The 15261-nt window shown below is 34.9% G+C and overlaps 1 protein-coding gene across 50 annotated transcripts in view; it reads left to right on the forward strand.

Annotated features, from left to right (window-relative positions):
- Positions 1-14952, forward strand: part of TRIM2 (tripartite motif containing 2) — a 186376-nt gene extending 171424 nt beyond the window's left edge. For 42 of the 50 annotated variants that reach the window (XM_045392965.3, XM_074040638.1, XM_015450929.4 and 39 more), the window contains 2 exons: positions 4137-4277; positions 10456-14952. In XM_045392965.3, the coding sequence (XP_045248900.1) occupies positions 4137-4277; positions 10456-10608 (294 nt within the window). In that variant the 3' untranslated portion in view covers positions 10609-14952. The remainder of the gene's footprint in view (positions 1-4136; positions 4278-10455) is intronic. The other 8 variants (XR_012435169.1, XR_012435166.1, XR_012435167.1 and 5 more) reach the window with 1 other exon arrangement.
- The last annotated feature ends 309 nt before the right edge of the window (positions 14953-15261 follow it).

Consider the following 15261-nt stretch of genomic DNA (forward strand, 5'->3'; position numbering starts at 1 on the left):
TGGTGCAAATGAAGAGGACTTGAAAATTAGATTTTAAAAAGCAGTTCATTGAACTTAGAGGCAGAACTTTCTGAAGCTTAATATTTTGTGACTAGTCAATAAATTAAAATCACTTTTTCAATTTTCTGCATCTTTTTGTTTAAAAAAATTAGGTATTTGGCTCTGTTACAACAACAGATGGCATGGGGAGGGGGATAACCCTAGCATACATTCATATATTTTATACTTCTTAGAATGCTTTCACACATTTGGTGTTCTTTAGAAAACAGTGACCCATAGTATATCTTTCTTACTAGGTACCAGGGGAGAGAGATTTGAACTTTATTATGAGAAAATCAGGAAATAATAAAATGGTTCAAAACAAATTACTCACTTGCTGAAATGATGAGAAAATATTTAGTAATATCCTAGACCAAGCTTCTCAAGGTGTGATGCATGTTCCACTGAAGGTATGATCAGTGACCATAGGCAGTGCACCGTAGATATTTTTATTTTAAGTTATGCATTTATTTTAGTGCTACCTTTTGTTTACATCAAGTGATGCTGTTTTGTACTTATAGACATAATAAAGTTTTTCTTTTAAATACAGTCATTTAAATTTCAAAAGGTGAGTCATTTTAAAGGAAAAAATAATAAGGAAACAGCAGAGGATGCCAGTGAGTAAAGTTTGCACTTAGAGAAAATGATTGAGCAACCAAAATAAATAATGACTTATCAATGCTAATGATTGGGATAGCTAGATAAGGGGTAGGATTTTTAACACCCAAAGGTACTGTCTGTGATGTCCTTTCCGCATCCTGGAAAGCCTTTAACCTGAGTAAATGGAGAGGGCTTGGACCTTTTTGATGGGTGCCAAGTCCCTGTGCAGACAGTAGCGCACAGTGGGCTGCAGAAATGGGGTCAGGATAAGGGAACAAGGTGCCCACTGTTGCTTTTTTCTGAAACTGCTCCCTGCCATATTATCTCTTCAGAGATGCTCACATAGTGGCATAGGTCCCCCTACACTCAAATGCAGATAATCTGCATTCCCTGCCGACACTACTGTCCATGGGAAGTGTCTTGGTAAAAGGAATAGGATAGTGGAAAAAGTTGATAGCCAAAGAGAGATGGGAGTAGAGAGCAAAGAGGCAGCAGGAACCGGGCTGGGGACTGCCTCCCCGGGGTGGGTATAACCATCCTGGAGAATGAGCACAACTGTCAAAGGATAACACAGGTTGTTCTCATACTTCCTACTCTCACTCACTTTGTAGAGGAATCATTCATATAACTACAGGGCATTCAGCAAGAAGAAAACCCATATGAGATCCTAACAGTACAAAGGCCAGCAAATGCTTGCATAGGTTCTGCCCACTCCCAGCTGAAAGGCAGTCATAATTAATCAAGTTGCTCTTTTCCACTAAGCGGAACTGTGATCTCAGAGCCTTTCCTGTCCAGTGCTCCAGGTAACCTCTAAGAATCAACTGGCATTGGTATGTGGGACGGCTGCTATTCACCAGTCCTGGCTGACGCTGTAGAAAGAATTAAAACATATATAAGTAGCTGAAATGCAAGGCAGGTAGCACTAAATAGTTTCATAAAATAGGCACATATAAAGTTTCCTAACTTTCCAAAAGAAAAGAGAAGATTTCCTTAATTAAGATTATCAGGGGAGACTTCCAAACGGAGTTGGTATTTGACATGAGCAGAATTTTGAAATCAGGAAAGGGCTATCATCAAGGTGATTTTTTTTTAAAAAAATTGCTTTATATATTTATTGTAAAAAGCAAAGCTGTAAAAAAAAACTATTTAAGCTCATAATTCTGCCTCTTAATTTTTCATGTGAATAATTTTTAAGTAATTAAATGGTATTTTAATTGGGAAAAATAGAAAATACGAAACATTCATAATTCTTGAGATTCTGAAAACTCTTCAAGTTTTCAGTATGGTAGAAGTAGATTATTTTAGCTATTTATTTAAACTCAATTTTCTTCTTGTTTAAAAAAACCATAGCCTTTCGTTGTTGTCGTTTCTCTTCTTTTTGACAACTATTGCCAAATAAGTTTTATGGAATATTTGGGTTTTTCTTTCCCATGTAATGCTGGGCAGTTAGCAATAGTTCTGAATTCAGGTCACTTCTCTGTTGATAAGTATAAAAAACATATCTATAAGTCAGTGCTAACAAGGGGTCTAGTTAGGTCATTAGCTATCTGCAGAATATATTTTCTTTTCATCACAAAACAAGTAAGACTAGATTTGGCATCCTTCATTATCCCAAAATGAAGCAAAACCACTTGAGTCATTTGGATTATGTCCAGGAAAACATATTGACTCAGAAAGATAAATAAGGCTGGGCACAGTAGCTCACACCTGTAATCCCAGCCCTTTGGGACGCCAAGGCGGACAGCTCACCTGAGGTCAGGAGTTCGAGACCAGTCTGGCCAACAGGGTGAAACCTTGTCTCTACTAAAAATACAAAAATTATCCGGGCGTGATGGCAGGTGCCTGTAATCCCAGCTACTCAGGAGGTTGAGGCAGGAGAATTGCTTGAACCGGGAAGTGGAGGTTGTGGTGAGCCAAGATTGCATCACTGCATTCCAGCCTGAGTGACAGAATGAGACTCCATCTCAAAAAAAAAAAAGAAAAGAAAGATAAACAAAAAGATTATTTGTAGGACTTAATAAGGGAAAAAATAGAGAATAATAAATTGTGTCCACCATAAACATGTTCCCATTGGTCTTTAAAACTAGAGGGGACAAAAAGAGTCAGAAAAAACATTTAAACATGGCATCTTAGTAAAAGCTGGTTGTTCTTGCCTTGTTCCTTTCTAAAGAACCACAGAGGTTGCTTGCTTTCTTGGCAAGTATGTAATTAATTCAGGAAGTAGCCATGACTCTTTCTTTTTATCATAATGTGAGTTTAGCCTATAGAGATGGAAGTGTCCTACTTTCCCAAGGTACTTACCTAAAAGTAATGGTCATTTTGATCTTTTGTAATCAGAGATGACAACAAGTGACATTCTAAAAAGTCTTGAGATCATCCCCAAATGAAGATCTACACTCAAATATAGTGAACTCTTTCAGTTCTACATTTGAGGAAACCTTACTCTCAAAGTGCCTTGTACATAATACTTTCTGACTTGTTAATGAATATTTCTATGCATCTAGGCATCATGACAATGGAAGTTAAAAATAATGTCCTGGAGACATTTCAAAACCATTAGGTATCATCTGAATCATCAAGATACAAATATGCTTACTATAGTGTTATCATTAAACATTAACATTTTTTTTTCAAAATCAGTGATCTGTATTGATACATATTTAGTAGCACTTTATTAGTAAGAATATGTAATTAACTATAGCACTCCACTGCTTGGCCATATCAGATGTTAGAGAGTTTGCTTAAGAGTTCTGTTGAGCTCCCTTCTTCTAACAGCTTCCCTTCTCTCTACTGAGAGATAAAAGAGTAATAGAAAATAGAGTAATATAAACTACTTTTCTATTCATCAAACCCTTAGGATCATATAAACTCTCGAACTAAAATATCTTCTGAGGGTAAATAAAAAAGCCCTTTTCTTATTTCTCACCTGCTGCTACCACACATGTGCACACACACATGCAATGAATTTCTCCCATTCTAAGTATGAAGTCCAGCCTACTCTTTCTAGTTATGTTGATGTCGTAAAATGATAATAAATTCTGAGCATCTGGCATAACAAAAAACTCCTACTCTCTGATCCAACTTTTAATAGTCATCCATCCTGTTAGAAATATCAATACAATGCCCATTCTTGAAATTTAGCAATTTCTTTAAAGGTGGGAATAATAATATTATTGAAAATTATAGGGCTTCTTACTCATACTAACTTGTATAGTATTATAATTTACAATAAAGATATCTTTCACATAAGGATTTAATAACCAGACATAAGCCAAAAAAAATGATCATTTAACAAATGATAAATCAGATTTATACAGTAATTTGGGGAAACACAATGATATGCAGTCTATCTTGTAGATTTTATTTTCTTGTTTTTAGAATGTCTTAAATCATAGATCTTGTTACAAATAACCTACTCAAACAGATATTTTTTAATCGATAATGTTGATTCAAGTATTTCTATGTAAAACAAAATAATTTAAAAATATTTCATACAGGTGTTTAATCAGGAAGGAGAATTCATGTTGAAGTTTGGCTCAAATGGAGAAGGAAATGGGCAGTTTAATGCTCCAACAGGTGTAGCAGTGGATTCAAATGGAAACATCATTGTGGCCGACTGGGGAAACAGCAGGATCCAGGTAGATCAACGTGCTAATGTATATGGTTAGAGTGTTTGGCATTTGTTAAAAGTGAAGAATTTACTGTCCCCCAAACTGGAATGTTTTCTCTTTTCCTTTGGTTAGGACATAGGACCATAGATACTCTCACCAGAAGGACTAAACTCAGCAAGATGGAGTAGAAAAAAATGTTACCAGAGTGAAACCCTCTAAATCGGGGTTTTAACCTGGACCCCAGAGACCCCGCAAAGGGTCTGAAGATAGAATTCAAGGGGGCCACTGAACAAAAATATTACATTATTATTTTTATGAACCTCTGGCTGAAAATTGTCATTTCCCTTAATCATGAATATAAGCAACAATCATAGTAATTTTAGTAATGCCTATGACTTTGTCACCAAGAAAAAAATCACAGAAATTTTCATATCATATCAGTTGCAAAAATCTTGAATTGTCACTTATTCTCATCACTACTTCAAAATTACAGTAATTATTAGACCCATTACTATTTCTTATTATTTAATATGCTAATTTTTAGAAGCACACCCATATTGCTCTATCATAATTTAGTAATATTTCAATAGCTATATTTTAATATGATTTTTTACAATCCATGTGTTTTGTTTTATGAATTTAAAAACACTATTGTGCTAAATGACGCACAAGTCAAAGAGGAAGTCTCAAGGAAAATTGTAAAATATATTGGACTGAATGCAAATGCAAATAGAACATACCAAAATTTGTGGAATTTAGCAAAAACAATGCTGAGAGGGAAATTAATATGCTAAATACTTCTAGTAGAAAAGAGGAAACATGTTAAATCAATGATCTAAGCTGCCACCTCAAAGAAGCTAGAAAGAAAAGAGCAAACCCCAAACAAGCAGAAGGAAGCAAGGCTGAAATTAAAGGTGGTGCGCTGTGGCTCATGCCTTTAATCCCAGCACTTTGTGAGGCCGAGGCAGGCAGATCACTTGAGGTCAGGAGTTTGCGACAAGCCTGGCCAACATGGTGGAATCCTGACTCTACTAAAAATACAAAAAATTTGTCAAGTGTGGTGGCAGGCGCCTGCAACCCCAGCTACTCAGGAGGCTGAAGCAGGAGAATCACTTGAACCCAGGAGGCAGAGGCTTCAGTGAGCCAAGATCGCATCATTGCACTCCAGCCTGGGCAACAGAAGGAGACTCTGTCTCAAAAAATTAAAAAAAAAAAAAAAAAAAAGAAATTCAAAAAAGAAAAGCAATAGGGAAAATCCATGAAATAGCGAACTGGCTCTTTGAAAAGATAAACCAGCTAAACCCTAGCAAGACTGACAAAGGAAATAAAAGACACAAAATACTAATATTAATACATGTCCTGTAGACATCAAAAGGATAATAAAGGCATTCTGTGAACAACTCTGCATACATAAGTTTGACAACTTAGATGAAATAGACAACTTCTCAAAAAATACCAACTCCGCAACTTCAGTAAGAAATAATTTGAATAACCCTCTAACCTATTAAGAAAAGTTAATTCATAATTTTAAAACACCAAAAAGAAATGTCTAGACTGAGATGATTTCACCATGGAATTCTACCAAATGTTTAAAGAATTTAGTAACAATTGTATATAATTTCTTCCAGAAAATAGAAGATAAGAGAATACTTCCCAACTCATTTTCCAATCAGCTTTTGAAGCCCTGTTACCAAAGCCAGTACAAAAAGGAAAGCTACACACCAATATTCCTCCTGTGTGTAAATATTCTTAAAGATATATTAACAAATATAATTCAGCAATATGTAAAAATCGCTCCATGACCAAGTGGAGTTTATTCCAGGAATGCAAGACTAGTTTGTACTAGAAAATCAGGGAGTCTCTGAGCTACTCTGGCTTGGGAGGCTGCCCTTTAAAAAATAAAAATAAAAATAAAGAAAATCAGTCAATGTAATAATCCACCATATTAAAATTCTAAGGAAGAAAAACTAAATGATCATATCAATTGACACTGAAAAATCATTTAACAAAATTTAATACCCATTCAACTCTCAGAAAACTAAGAAGAAAGACTCTCAACTTGATAAACAACATCTATGAAAACCTATAGCTAACACCATAGCTCATAGTAAAAGACTGAATGCATTCCCTGTAGAGCAAGGATGTCTGCAAGGATGTCTCACCATTCTTGTTCAATATAATACTAGAAGTTCTAGCCAGCACAAAAGGTAGAAAGGAAATAAAAAGCTTAGAAATTAGAATAGAATAAATTAACCACTCTCCCTGCTTGCAGATAACATGATGTTTACATAGAAAATCCCAAATAATCTACAAAAAAAGTTCCTACAATAGGTGAGTTCAGCAAGATTGCAGAATACAAGATCAACATACAAAAATCAATTATGGTTGGGCATGGTGGCTCATGCATGTAACACCAGCACTTTGGGAGGCCAAGGTGGGAGGATTGCTTGAGGCCAGGAGTTTGAGACTAGCCTGGGCAACACAGGAAGACCCTATCTCTACAAAAAAAATACAAAGATTAGCCAGACATAGTGGCACATGTCTATAGGCTCAGCTACTCAGAAGGCTGAGGCAGAAGGATTCCTTAAGTCTGGGAGTTGGAGACTGCAGTGAGCTATGATTGTGCTACTGCACTACAACCTGGGTGACAGAGCAAGACCCTGTCTCTTAAGAAAAACCAAAAATATCTATTATGTTTTTATAAACTAGCAACAAACAGTGAAAACCAAAATTAAAAATACAATACCATTTAGAATCACTGAAAAAATATATACTTAGGTATAACAACAAAACATATTCAATATTTGTATGCTGAAAACTATAAAATGCTGGCAAAAGAAATCAAAGAACGTCTAAGTAAATGGAGAAACAATTGTGTTCATAGATTGCAAGACTCAACAATGATGTCAGTTGTCTTCAATTAATATGCAGGTTTAATACAAAATCTCAGCAGGACTTTTTGCAAATATAAATCTTATTTTAAAATTTATATGGCAAGGGAAAGGAAATAGCTAAAATAATTTTGAAAAAGAAGAATAAATTGAGAGGAATCACTCTACCCTTACTAACCCATAGGGTAAGCTATATGACTTACTATATAGTTACCATAATCAAGCCTATGTAATATGGTGGAGGAATAGACACATACATCGGTGGGACAGAATAGAGAATCTAGAAATCACCCCCACAGTTGTACAGCCTATCATATTTTGACAAAGATACAAAAGCAATTTTGTGTGAGGAATGATGGCCTTTTCAACAAATGGGACTGGAACAACTAAGACCACAGAGGAAAAAAAAATGAACGTTAATTTGTACAAAAAGTTGACTCAAATTGGACTGTAGATTTAACTGTAAAAGATAAAACTATAACATTTTTAGAAGATAATGTTTGAGGAGATAAACTTTTAGAATAATTTAAGAGAAAATCTTTGGGACCTAGGGCTCCGTGAAGAGTTTTTAGACATAATACCCAAACTATAATCCATAAAAGAAAAACAATTAACAAATTGGATTTCATAAAAAAAAAAGCTTTTGCTCTGTGAAAGATCCCTTTAAGGGAATAAAAAGGCAACAGACTGAGAGAAAATATTTACCAACTGAATTTCTGACAAAGGAATTATACCTAGAATGTAAAGATTCTCCAGATTCATTAGTAAAATAATCAAACAATCCAATTAGAATAATGAGCAAAAGGTGGCCGGGTGCTGTGGCTCACACCTGTAATCCCAGCAATTTGGGATGCCAAGGCAGGTGGATCACCTGAGGTCAGGAGTTTGAGACCATTTCCTGGCCAAATGGCAAAACTGCATCTCTACTAAAAATACAAAAATTAACTGGTTGTGGTGGTGTGTGCCTGTAATCCCAGCTACTTGGGAGGCTGAGGCAGGAGAATCACTTGAACCCAGAAGGTGGAGGTTGCAGTGAGCCATGATCACGCCATTGCACTCCAGCCTGGCTGACAAGAATGAAATTTCATCTCAAAAAAAAAAAAGGGAAGAAAAGAAAAATGAGCAAAAGGCATTAAGAGAAATTTTACCGAAGAGGATGTTTACATAAAAAGATGTGCAATATCACTAGACATTAGGGAAGTACAAATTAAGACCATGGTGAGATATTACTGCACACTTATAAGGATAGCTAAAATTAAAAATATTAATAATGCTAAACACTGGAGAGCATGTAGAGAAACTAGATCTCTCATGCATTGCTGGTAGAAATGCAAAACTACAGTCAGCCTGGAAAATTGTTTGGCCGTTTCTTTAAAAACTAAACATATACTTACCACACAGCCCATAAATTATACTCCTGGTTGTTTTTCCCAGAGAAGTGAAAACTTACATCCACACAAAAACCTGCACATTGTTGTTCATACAAGGTTTATTTGTAATAGCCCAAAACTGAAAATAACCCAGATGTCTTTCAATAGGTTAATGACTAAACAAACTGGTGTATCTATACTATGGAATATGACTTGGCATTAAAACGGAACAGACTAATGATACACTCAACAACTCAGATGCATCTCAAGGGCATGATGCTGAGTGAAGAAAAGCCATTTTCAGAAGGTTACATACTATATGATTCTATTTGTGTAACATTCTCAAAAAAATAACAAAATTATAGAGCAGGGAAACAGATTAGTGGTTGGCAAGGATTAGAGATGTGAGGAAAGGGGAGTGAGTATGACCATAAAGATGTAGCAAGAGGGAGATCTTTATGTTGATGGGATAATTCTGTATGTTGGTTGCAGTGGTAAATCTACACATATGATAAAATGACGTAAAACTGTACACACACAACCCAAAGTCAATGTACTGGGTTTTGTGTGGTACTATAATTACAGAAGATGTGACCATTGGGGGAAACTGAGTGAAGAGTACCCAGGACCTTTCTCTACTATCTTCGCCACTTCCTATGAATCTATAATTATTTCAAAATAAAAATTTAACAAAAATAACAAAGCAGAAACCGACAGACCAAAAGAAAGTGATTTCACATCCAAATGTATGATCATCCCCCCATACCCGCAAATCGCACACTTGTGAATTCAACCAAATACAGATCAAAAATTTCGGGAAAAATAATTTATTAAATATAGTGATTTAAAAAAATACAAATTGTAAAAATACATCATATTATTTACATTATATAGCATTTATATTGCTCTAAATATTAGAAGTAATCTAGAGATTATTTAAAATATATGGGGGGATGTGCATAGGTTAGGTGCAAATACTAGGCTATTTTATATAAAGGACTTGAGAATCTGAAGATTTTGGTATCAATCTCCTGGGATACCAGGGGATGACTTTACATGTTGAACCATTGACTTCTTACAACCCACTCTTTTCTAAAAAGGAAAAAATAATTTCTACTGTCTCATTGCTGTTATGACTCAGGAACATTCTTCCATCATCTAGTTGCTGATTTTTTCCCCTTATAATTGGGGGGGAGGAAAAGGAGATGTGAGACTGGAAGTGGAAATAAGTGAAGATTTAACATGAACAATAAGGTTCATTCATTTTTTAAGCACCATCTAGGGCCCTTCCCACCCAATATTTGTTGTGACCACTATAGGAATACTAGTGAAAGCTAGCAGCCAATGGCATATTCTACTCCACCAACTGGAAATAGATGGGGAGAGGAGAGAAAACAAGGTAAGTGGAGAGCAGGATTATAGAGATGATAGTGACATAAACAAAGACATATCCATAGATGGATAGATGATTACTTAAGTCCTTTTTTTGTTTTGTTTTCTTTTTTTTTTTTCTGCTTTTTTTTTTTTTTAAACAGGGTCTCGCTATTTTGCTCAGGCTGTTCTTAAACTCCTGGCCTCAAGGGATCCTCCCAGCTTCATCTACCAAAGTGCTGGCATTATAGGTGTAAGCCACTGCACCTGGCTTATGCTAATGTTTTAAATATAAAAGCATATATACTGGGCATGATGGCTCATGGCTGTAATCTTAGCACTTTGGGAGACTGAATCAGGAGAATCACTTGAACCCACGAATTAGAGGTTACAGTAAGCTGTCTTCACACCACTGCACACCAGCCTGGGTGACAGAGTGAGACCCTGTCAAAAAAAAAAGAAAAAAAAAAAAACAAGAAACAGAAAAACACTAGCATCAAGAGTTCTCTAACTCATGTGCAGCATATTACTATAACTTCTCCTGTAACATTCTGACTTCCTATTTGTTTACAGGTTTTTGATGGGAGTGGATCATTTTTGTCTTACATTAACACATCTGCTGACCCACTCTATGGCCCCCAAGGCCTGGCCCTAACTTCAGATGGTCATGTTGTGGTTGCAGACTCTGGAAATCACTGTTTCAAAGTCTATCGATACTTACAGTAATGGTGGGCAGCTGGATACCCGCTTCCAAGGTCTTGCACTATAAACTGGAATGGATTTCTCAGTGTGGGACCAGATTATGACTAGGATTTTTATGCCAGAAGGAATCATTGGTGAACTTTCCAAGGTTATTTCTGAATGTAACAATTTCCTTAAAAACTGCTTATCCAATTTCTGTATTTCACCTTTAGGGTTAAAAAAAAAACCTCTTCTACTGAATCTATAAACTGCAGTTTTACATCTGTGAACTATGGCTTAAGGGACAGGATTTATGTAGCTAAACTAATTTTGCAAATCAGACACTTAAAAAAACTAGCATATGTAAAGGTATTTGTTAATCCTGTGAATGGTAGCTTTTGCACAGAACTTCCAAAAGCAAAACAAAAACAAAATCTATTGTAGTTATATACTTCATTTAACCTAGGTCACAAGACCCAGGGAATCTTCTAACCTCACTTTTACAGTAGGTATTACTCTTGTGACATTTTTTTGGTTATCAGCAACTACATACAAATTACTTTAGAAAAAGAAAGGCTGTCTTGCAAAATGATCCCAGCTCTGATTAGCAGGCCTCTGGAGTTCAGTACTTAAGAATCAGTGCAAATTTCTCAACCTTTCTGGGTTAGACAAAGATCCTTTTTTGTGTGTTCTTTTCACCACCTCTTTTCGGCTCACCTTGTATCAGAAAACAAAGTACATCTTCAGGGAAACCTGAAATTTCTAATGCTTTGAAAAGCATATTACAAAAGTAATGCTACCTTTTGGGAAACAAACTGCCCCATTAACTCCAGATCATTGCACTGGAATGTAATCAAAAAAAGTTAGTCATGTTTTGTGTACCATGTTTTCACACGTGTCTCTCCTCTTCGACTTCGTGAAAGCGAAAGCTTTACCTCCTGCAAATGTCAGCACATGTAGTAGGACACCAGTATCCTAGGACAGAGAGCCATAAGTAGCCCTTTGGAGGACTGATGGTGTCAACCAAAGGCATGTGATTGATACATGATTTCCCCTTAGAAAGCAAGTGTTACCAAAGTTGTGTTATCTTGAAAGCATTACAGGTAAGGGCATGTTATGGTTATTTATCATTGTTTAATGAATAGTAGAGGTGTCAAGGGACTATGTATACATGATTAGGGTAAGATAGAATGTATTATATATATATATATATACACACACACACATATATATAGCTGAATCTTTGGTGTATTGAAATAGGCAGCACTCTGAAAGACAGAAGCTTCGTCCAGCCATTCTTCAGCACATTCCTTTACTAAGCAGTTTAAAGCCGTCCTAGTGGAGCAAGCCCTAAAGCAGATTTAATTTTTGCCATTTTTCCAGGAATGATGGTGGTGGCTGACTTTTAGTCAGAAAATGGCCTTCTGTGCTTTCAAAAAAAAAAAAGAAAAAAGAAAAAAAAACCCAACAGGTCAAAAGAAAAGTTGCACTTGAGTTACATTTAATTTAAATACAAATGCATTTTGAGAAATGTTAAGAACAATTCAGTCAATCGTGCATCTGTCATTGGTACTGTAAAACAAGCTGTGGTCTATTTCCACTGTTTAATCTTCTACTCAGTTCTACCAAATAGGATGTCATGTTTGACATTTTTTATGGTGACTTGGGGTCTTCTTCACTGAAAGCACCTTAGAACTGTACTATAAGAAAACGTTTCCCCTATGTATATGAAAGTGATGTTTATTGCTTATTAATTTATAATTCAGTCATTCTCTATATAGGACTTCTTAAAATTTAGAAGGGAAATCTAGCTACTTCAAATTGCCTATTAAATTTATTATGCCCAAATCAGCCTCTGAAAAAAGGTTTTTCCAGGAAGATTTACATTTAGGTTTAATCTTTTTTTTTAGTTAGGTAGAGTTTTAAAAAATATTTGAACCTGTCTGTGATAAAGCTATAAAATTCAGTAACTTTTAGAATGTTAAATGAAGACACTGTTTCCTAACATCAGTGAGATACATCTTTGAATTTAAACATTCATATTTACTGAGTACCTACAAGGTACCAAGTACTCTTTTAGGCGCTGGAAATACAGTGATAGACAAAACAGGTAAAAATCTCTGCCCACTCAGAGCTGACATTCTGGGGTGGGAATTTCATTTTGCTGTGTGCTAACATTCTTCACAAAAGACAGGCTAGACTCTTGTCTAGATTGTTTAAAATAAACTTTTTAAATTGGTTACATTAATTTTAGTTTATTTTCACAAGTAAAAGATGGCTTTCTATTTAGATTCTTTCTGTCCCAGGCTGTTGATCTTTAAACTAGTTGATTTAAAGAGGTTTTTAACACAACATTTAAATTATATTTGTGAACTTAGAAATTAACTTACAATCTAACTAGCCATCATATCATATCCTATCAGGCTAGATATCTCAATAGTAGACTGAATACAAAGCTAATTTTTTTTATATGTCAATATTGGCATAAACTGGAATGAAAGAATAATTTGATTCAGACCTGCTCCACTATGTGTTGCTAAAACACATGCTATGGGCACTCCAGGAAACACTATATTTTTTCCAAAAAATATGTGATTATATATATTAAAGTATAGATAACATTTCACACTTGGATACATATGTGCATTTACTGTATTTCTTGGTAAGCATATTTTTGGGGGAAAGTGCTGCTGATATGATACAACTAGACAAAATTTAAATGAAATTTTGTCACATTCTATGGAAAATGGTTTCTGGTAAACTGAGAAGGATATTAAAATAAGTGGCTTTTTTTCTGGGCTACCATTATTGTTTGATTTCTCTTTGTCAAGTGTATAGAACCTGTCATACATTCATGATAAGTAGCACTGAAAAATTACTCATTCAAATTTCCCCTGGGCACGTAAGGCAAAATATTGCCAGTTGGGATTTCAAGGTCAGTGACGATGTATTTCCTCCCAGTACAGACCCCCCACCCCCCCTTGCTGGACATGGGGAGGCAGAGAGTCACTTGACCATCCAGAAATACATGACTATAAGTCCTTTATGACTGTATGCCATTTTTTTTAATGGTACTTAGTATTTTGATCAAACTTTAGTCTCCAGAACTAAACAAGTCCCTAAGTTTCCTTATTTTAATTTACTGTGACTAGATTTGAGGCAAATAAATACTCCAGATCCATGCAGCTACAACACACTTGCTTCCACTACTAAATATACAGGGTATGTCCTAACACGGAGTTAACTGGAATAGCAGTACACTGCAAGTATCTATGAATCCTTAGCACTGAAGGGTTAACAGAAATGCTTTGGTAATACCTACTTAGTTAATTGGAGGAAGTAGTAAATAAACATTAGGTAATCTGCAGATTACTTCAAATGGGAAAAATCTTTTTGTAGACTCTATAGTATCCTCTCTATTCACTAGCTTCTGAAAAGGGAGGAGTATTTTTAGTTTGATAATTTAATAATTTAAAAAGACATCTCCAGGTAGGATAAAATTAAAGCTATTTCATGCAAACATTATCTAATTTAGCTTAAAAGCAAAAGTGGTAATACTGTTGGTTTCTGTAAATGTTGCAGGGTTTTAAACTTTATAATTACTTTAATATTTTTGATAACTAGAAATCTAGTATTGCCATAAAGGAAACTAAGTGCCCATCAAAGATTTGTTTGGTATAAATAAAGAATTATTTGTTTTGTTTTCAATGACAGTAAGCTACAAATCATGATGCTATCTTAAAAACTTTCTAAAGATGAATTGTGTGGCAGTGATTGTGTGGTCTGTTCGTGGAGAATGTATGAAAGCTATTAATATTCTAGAATAGATTAATAAATTGGCTATGTTGTTCCAATGAATGTACAGCACTTCCATTAACTTTTGAAAGCAACACAGCCTTAAACTCAATGCTTTTGCTTTATGACATGGGAATGTTCTGTCATCAATGGAGTGTATTCTTGTAATAGAATTCTTTATATCATTCTCAATTCTATAGACTTTCAAGCCTATGTATGAATATGAAGGGTTTTTTTTTTTTGCTTTGTTTTCTTTTTAGATTTTGTACATTCCATCTTTATAGGTCTGTTTCATATGTTTTGTGTATAGAACAGTAAGTCTTGCACTCTCTAACATTGATACTGATATATTCTCGTCATTTGTTCTTTTATGAATCCAAATGTTGACTGCCTATTTAAAGAAAAGAATGAACGCTGTGCATCAAAGTGTTTGTATGTTCGTAGCTACATATGTACCACAGTATTTTGGATGCTTTAGTCTACAATGAAACTTTCAATTAATTCTGTCTTGAAACATAGGAGAAACAAGATTCATGTGTATCTCTTTACCATGCACAAAATCTCAAATCATTATAATAAAGCTTGTTTTCTCCATTTGCAGAGTGAATATTTATTTATTTAATATTTCTCCATTTGCAAAGTGAATATTTATTTAATATATTCTCTACCTGAAGGGAAACTGAAGAACGTCCTGGAATCTGTAGAAGATAGCAACACTGCAACCAGACTATTTATACTAGTGAGGAAAAGCTGAAGAAAATTTTTGCTGGCTATGACATTAATAATCCATTAGTATTTAGGATGTATCTTAAGTAGGAATTTGGAAAATCCTGATACATATGTAGAACATGTACATTTAGAAAGTTATAGAAAAACCTGACTACCTTTTTTTTTTTTTTTTTT

The sequence above is a fragment of the Macaca fascicularis genome, chromosome 5, assembly GCF_037993035.2.
Source record: "Macaca fascicularis isolate 582-1 chromosome 5, T2T-MFA8v1.1".
NCBI classification, from domain to species: Eukaryota; Metazoa; Chordata; class Mammalia; order Primates; family Cercopithecidae; genus Macaca; species Macaca fascicularis.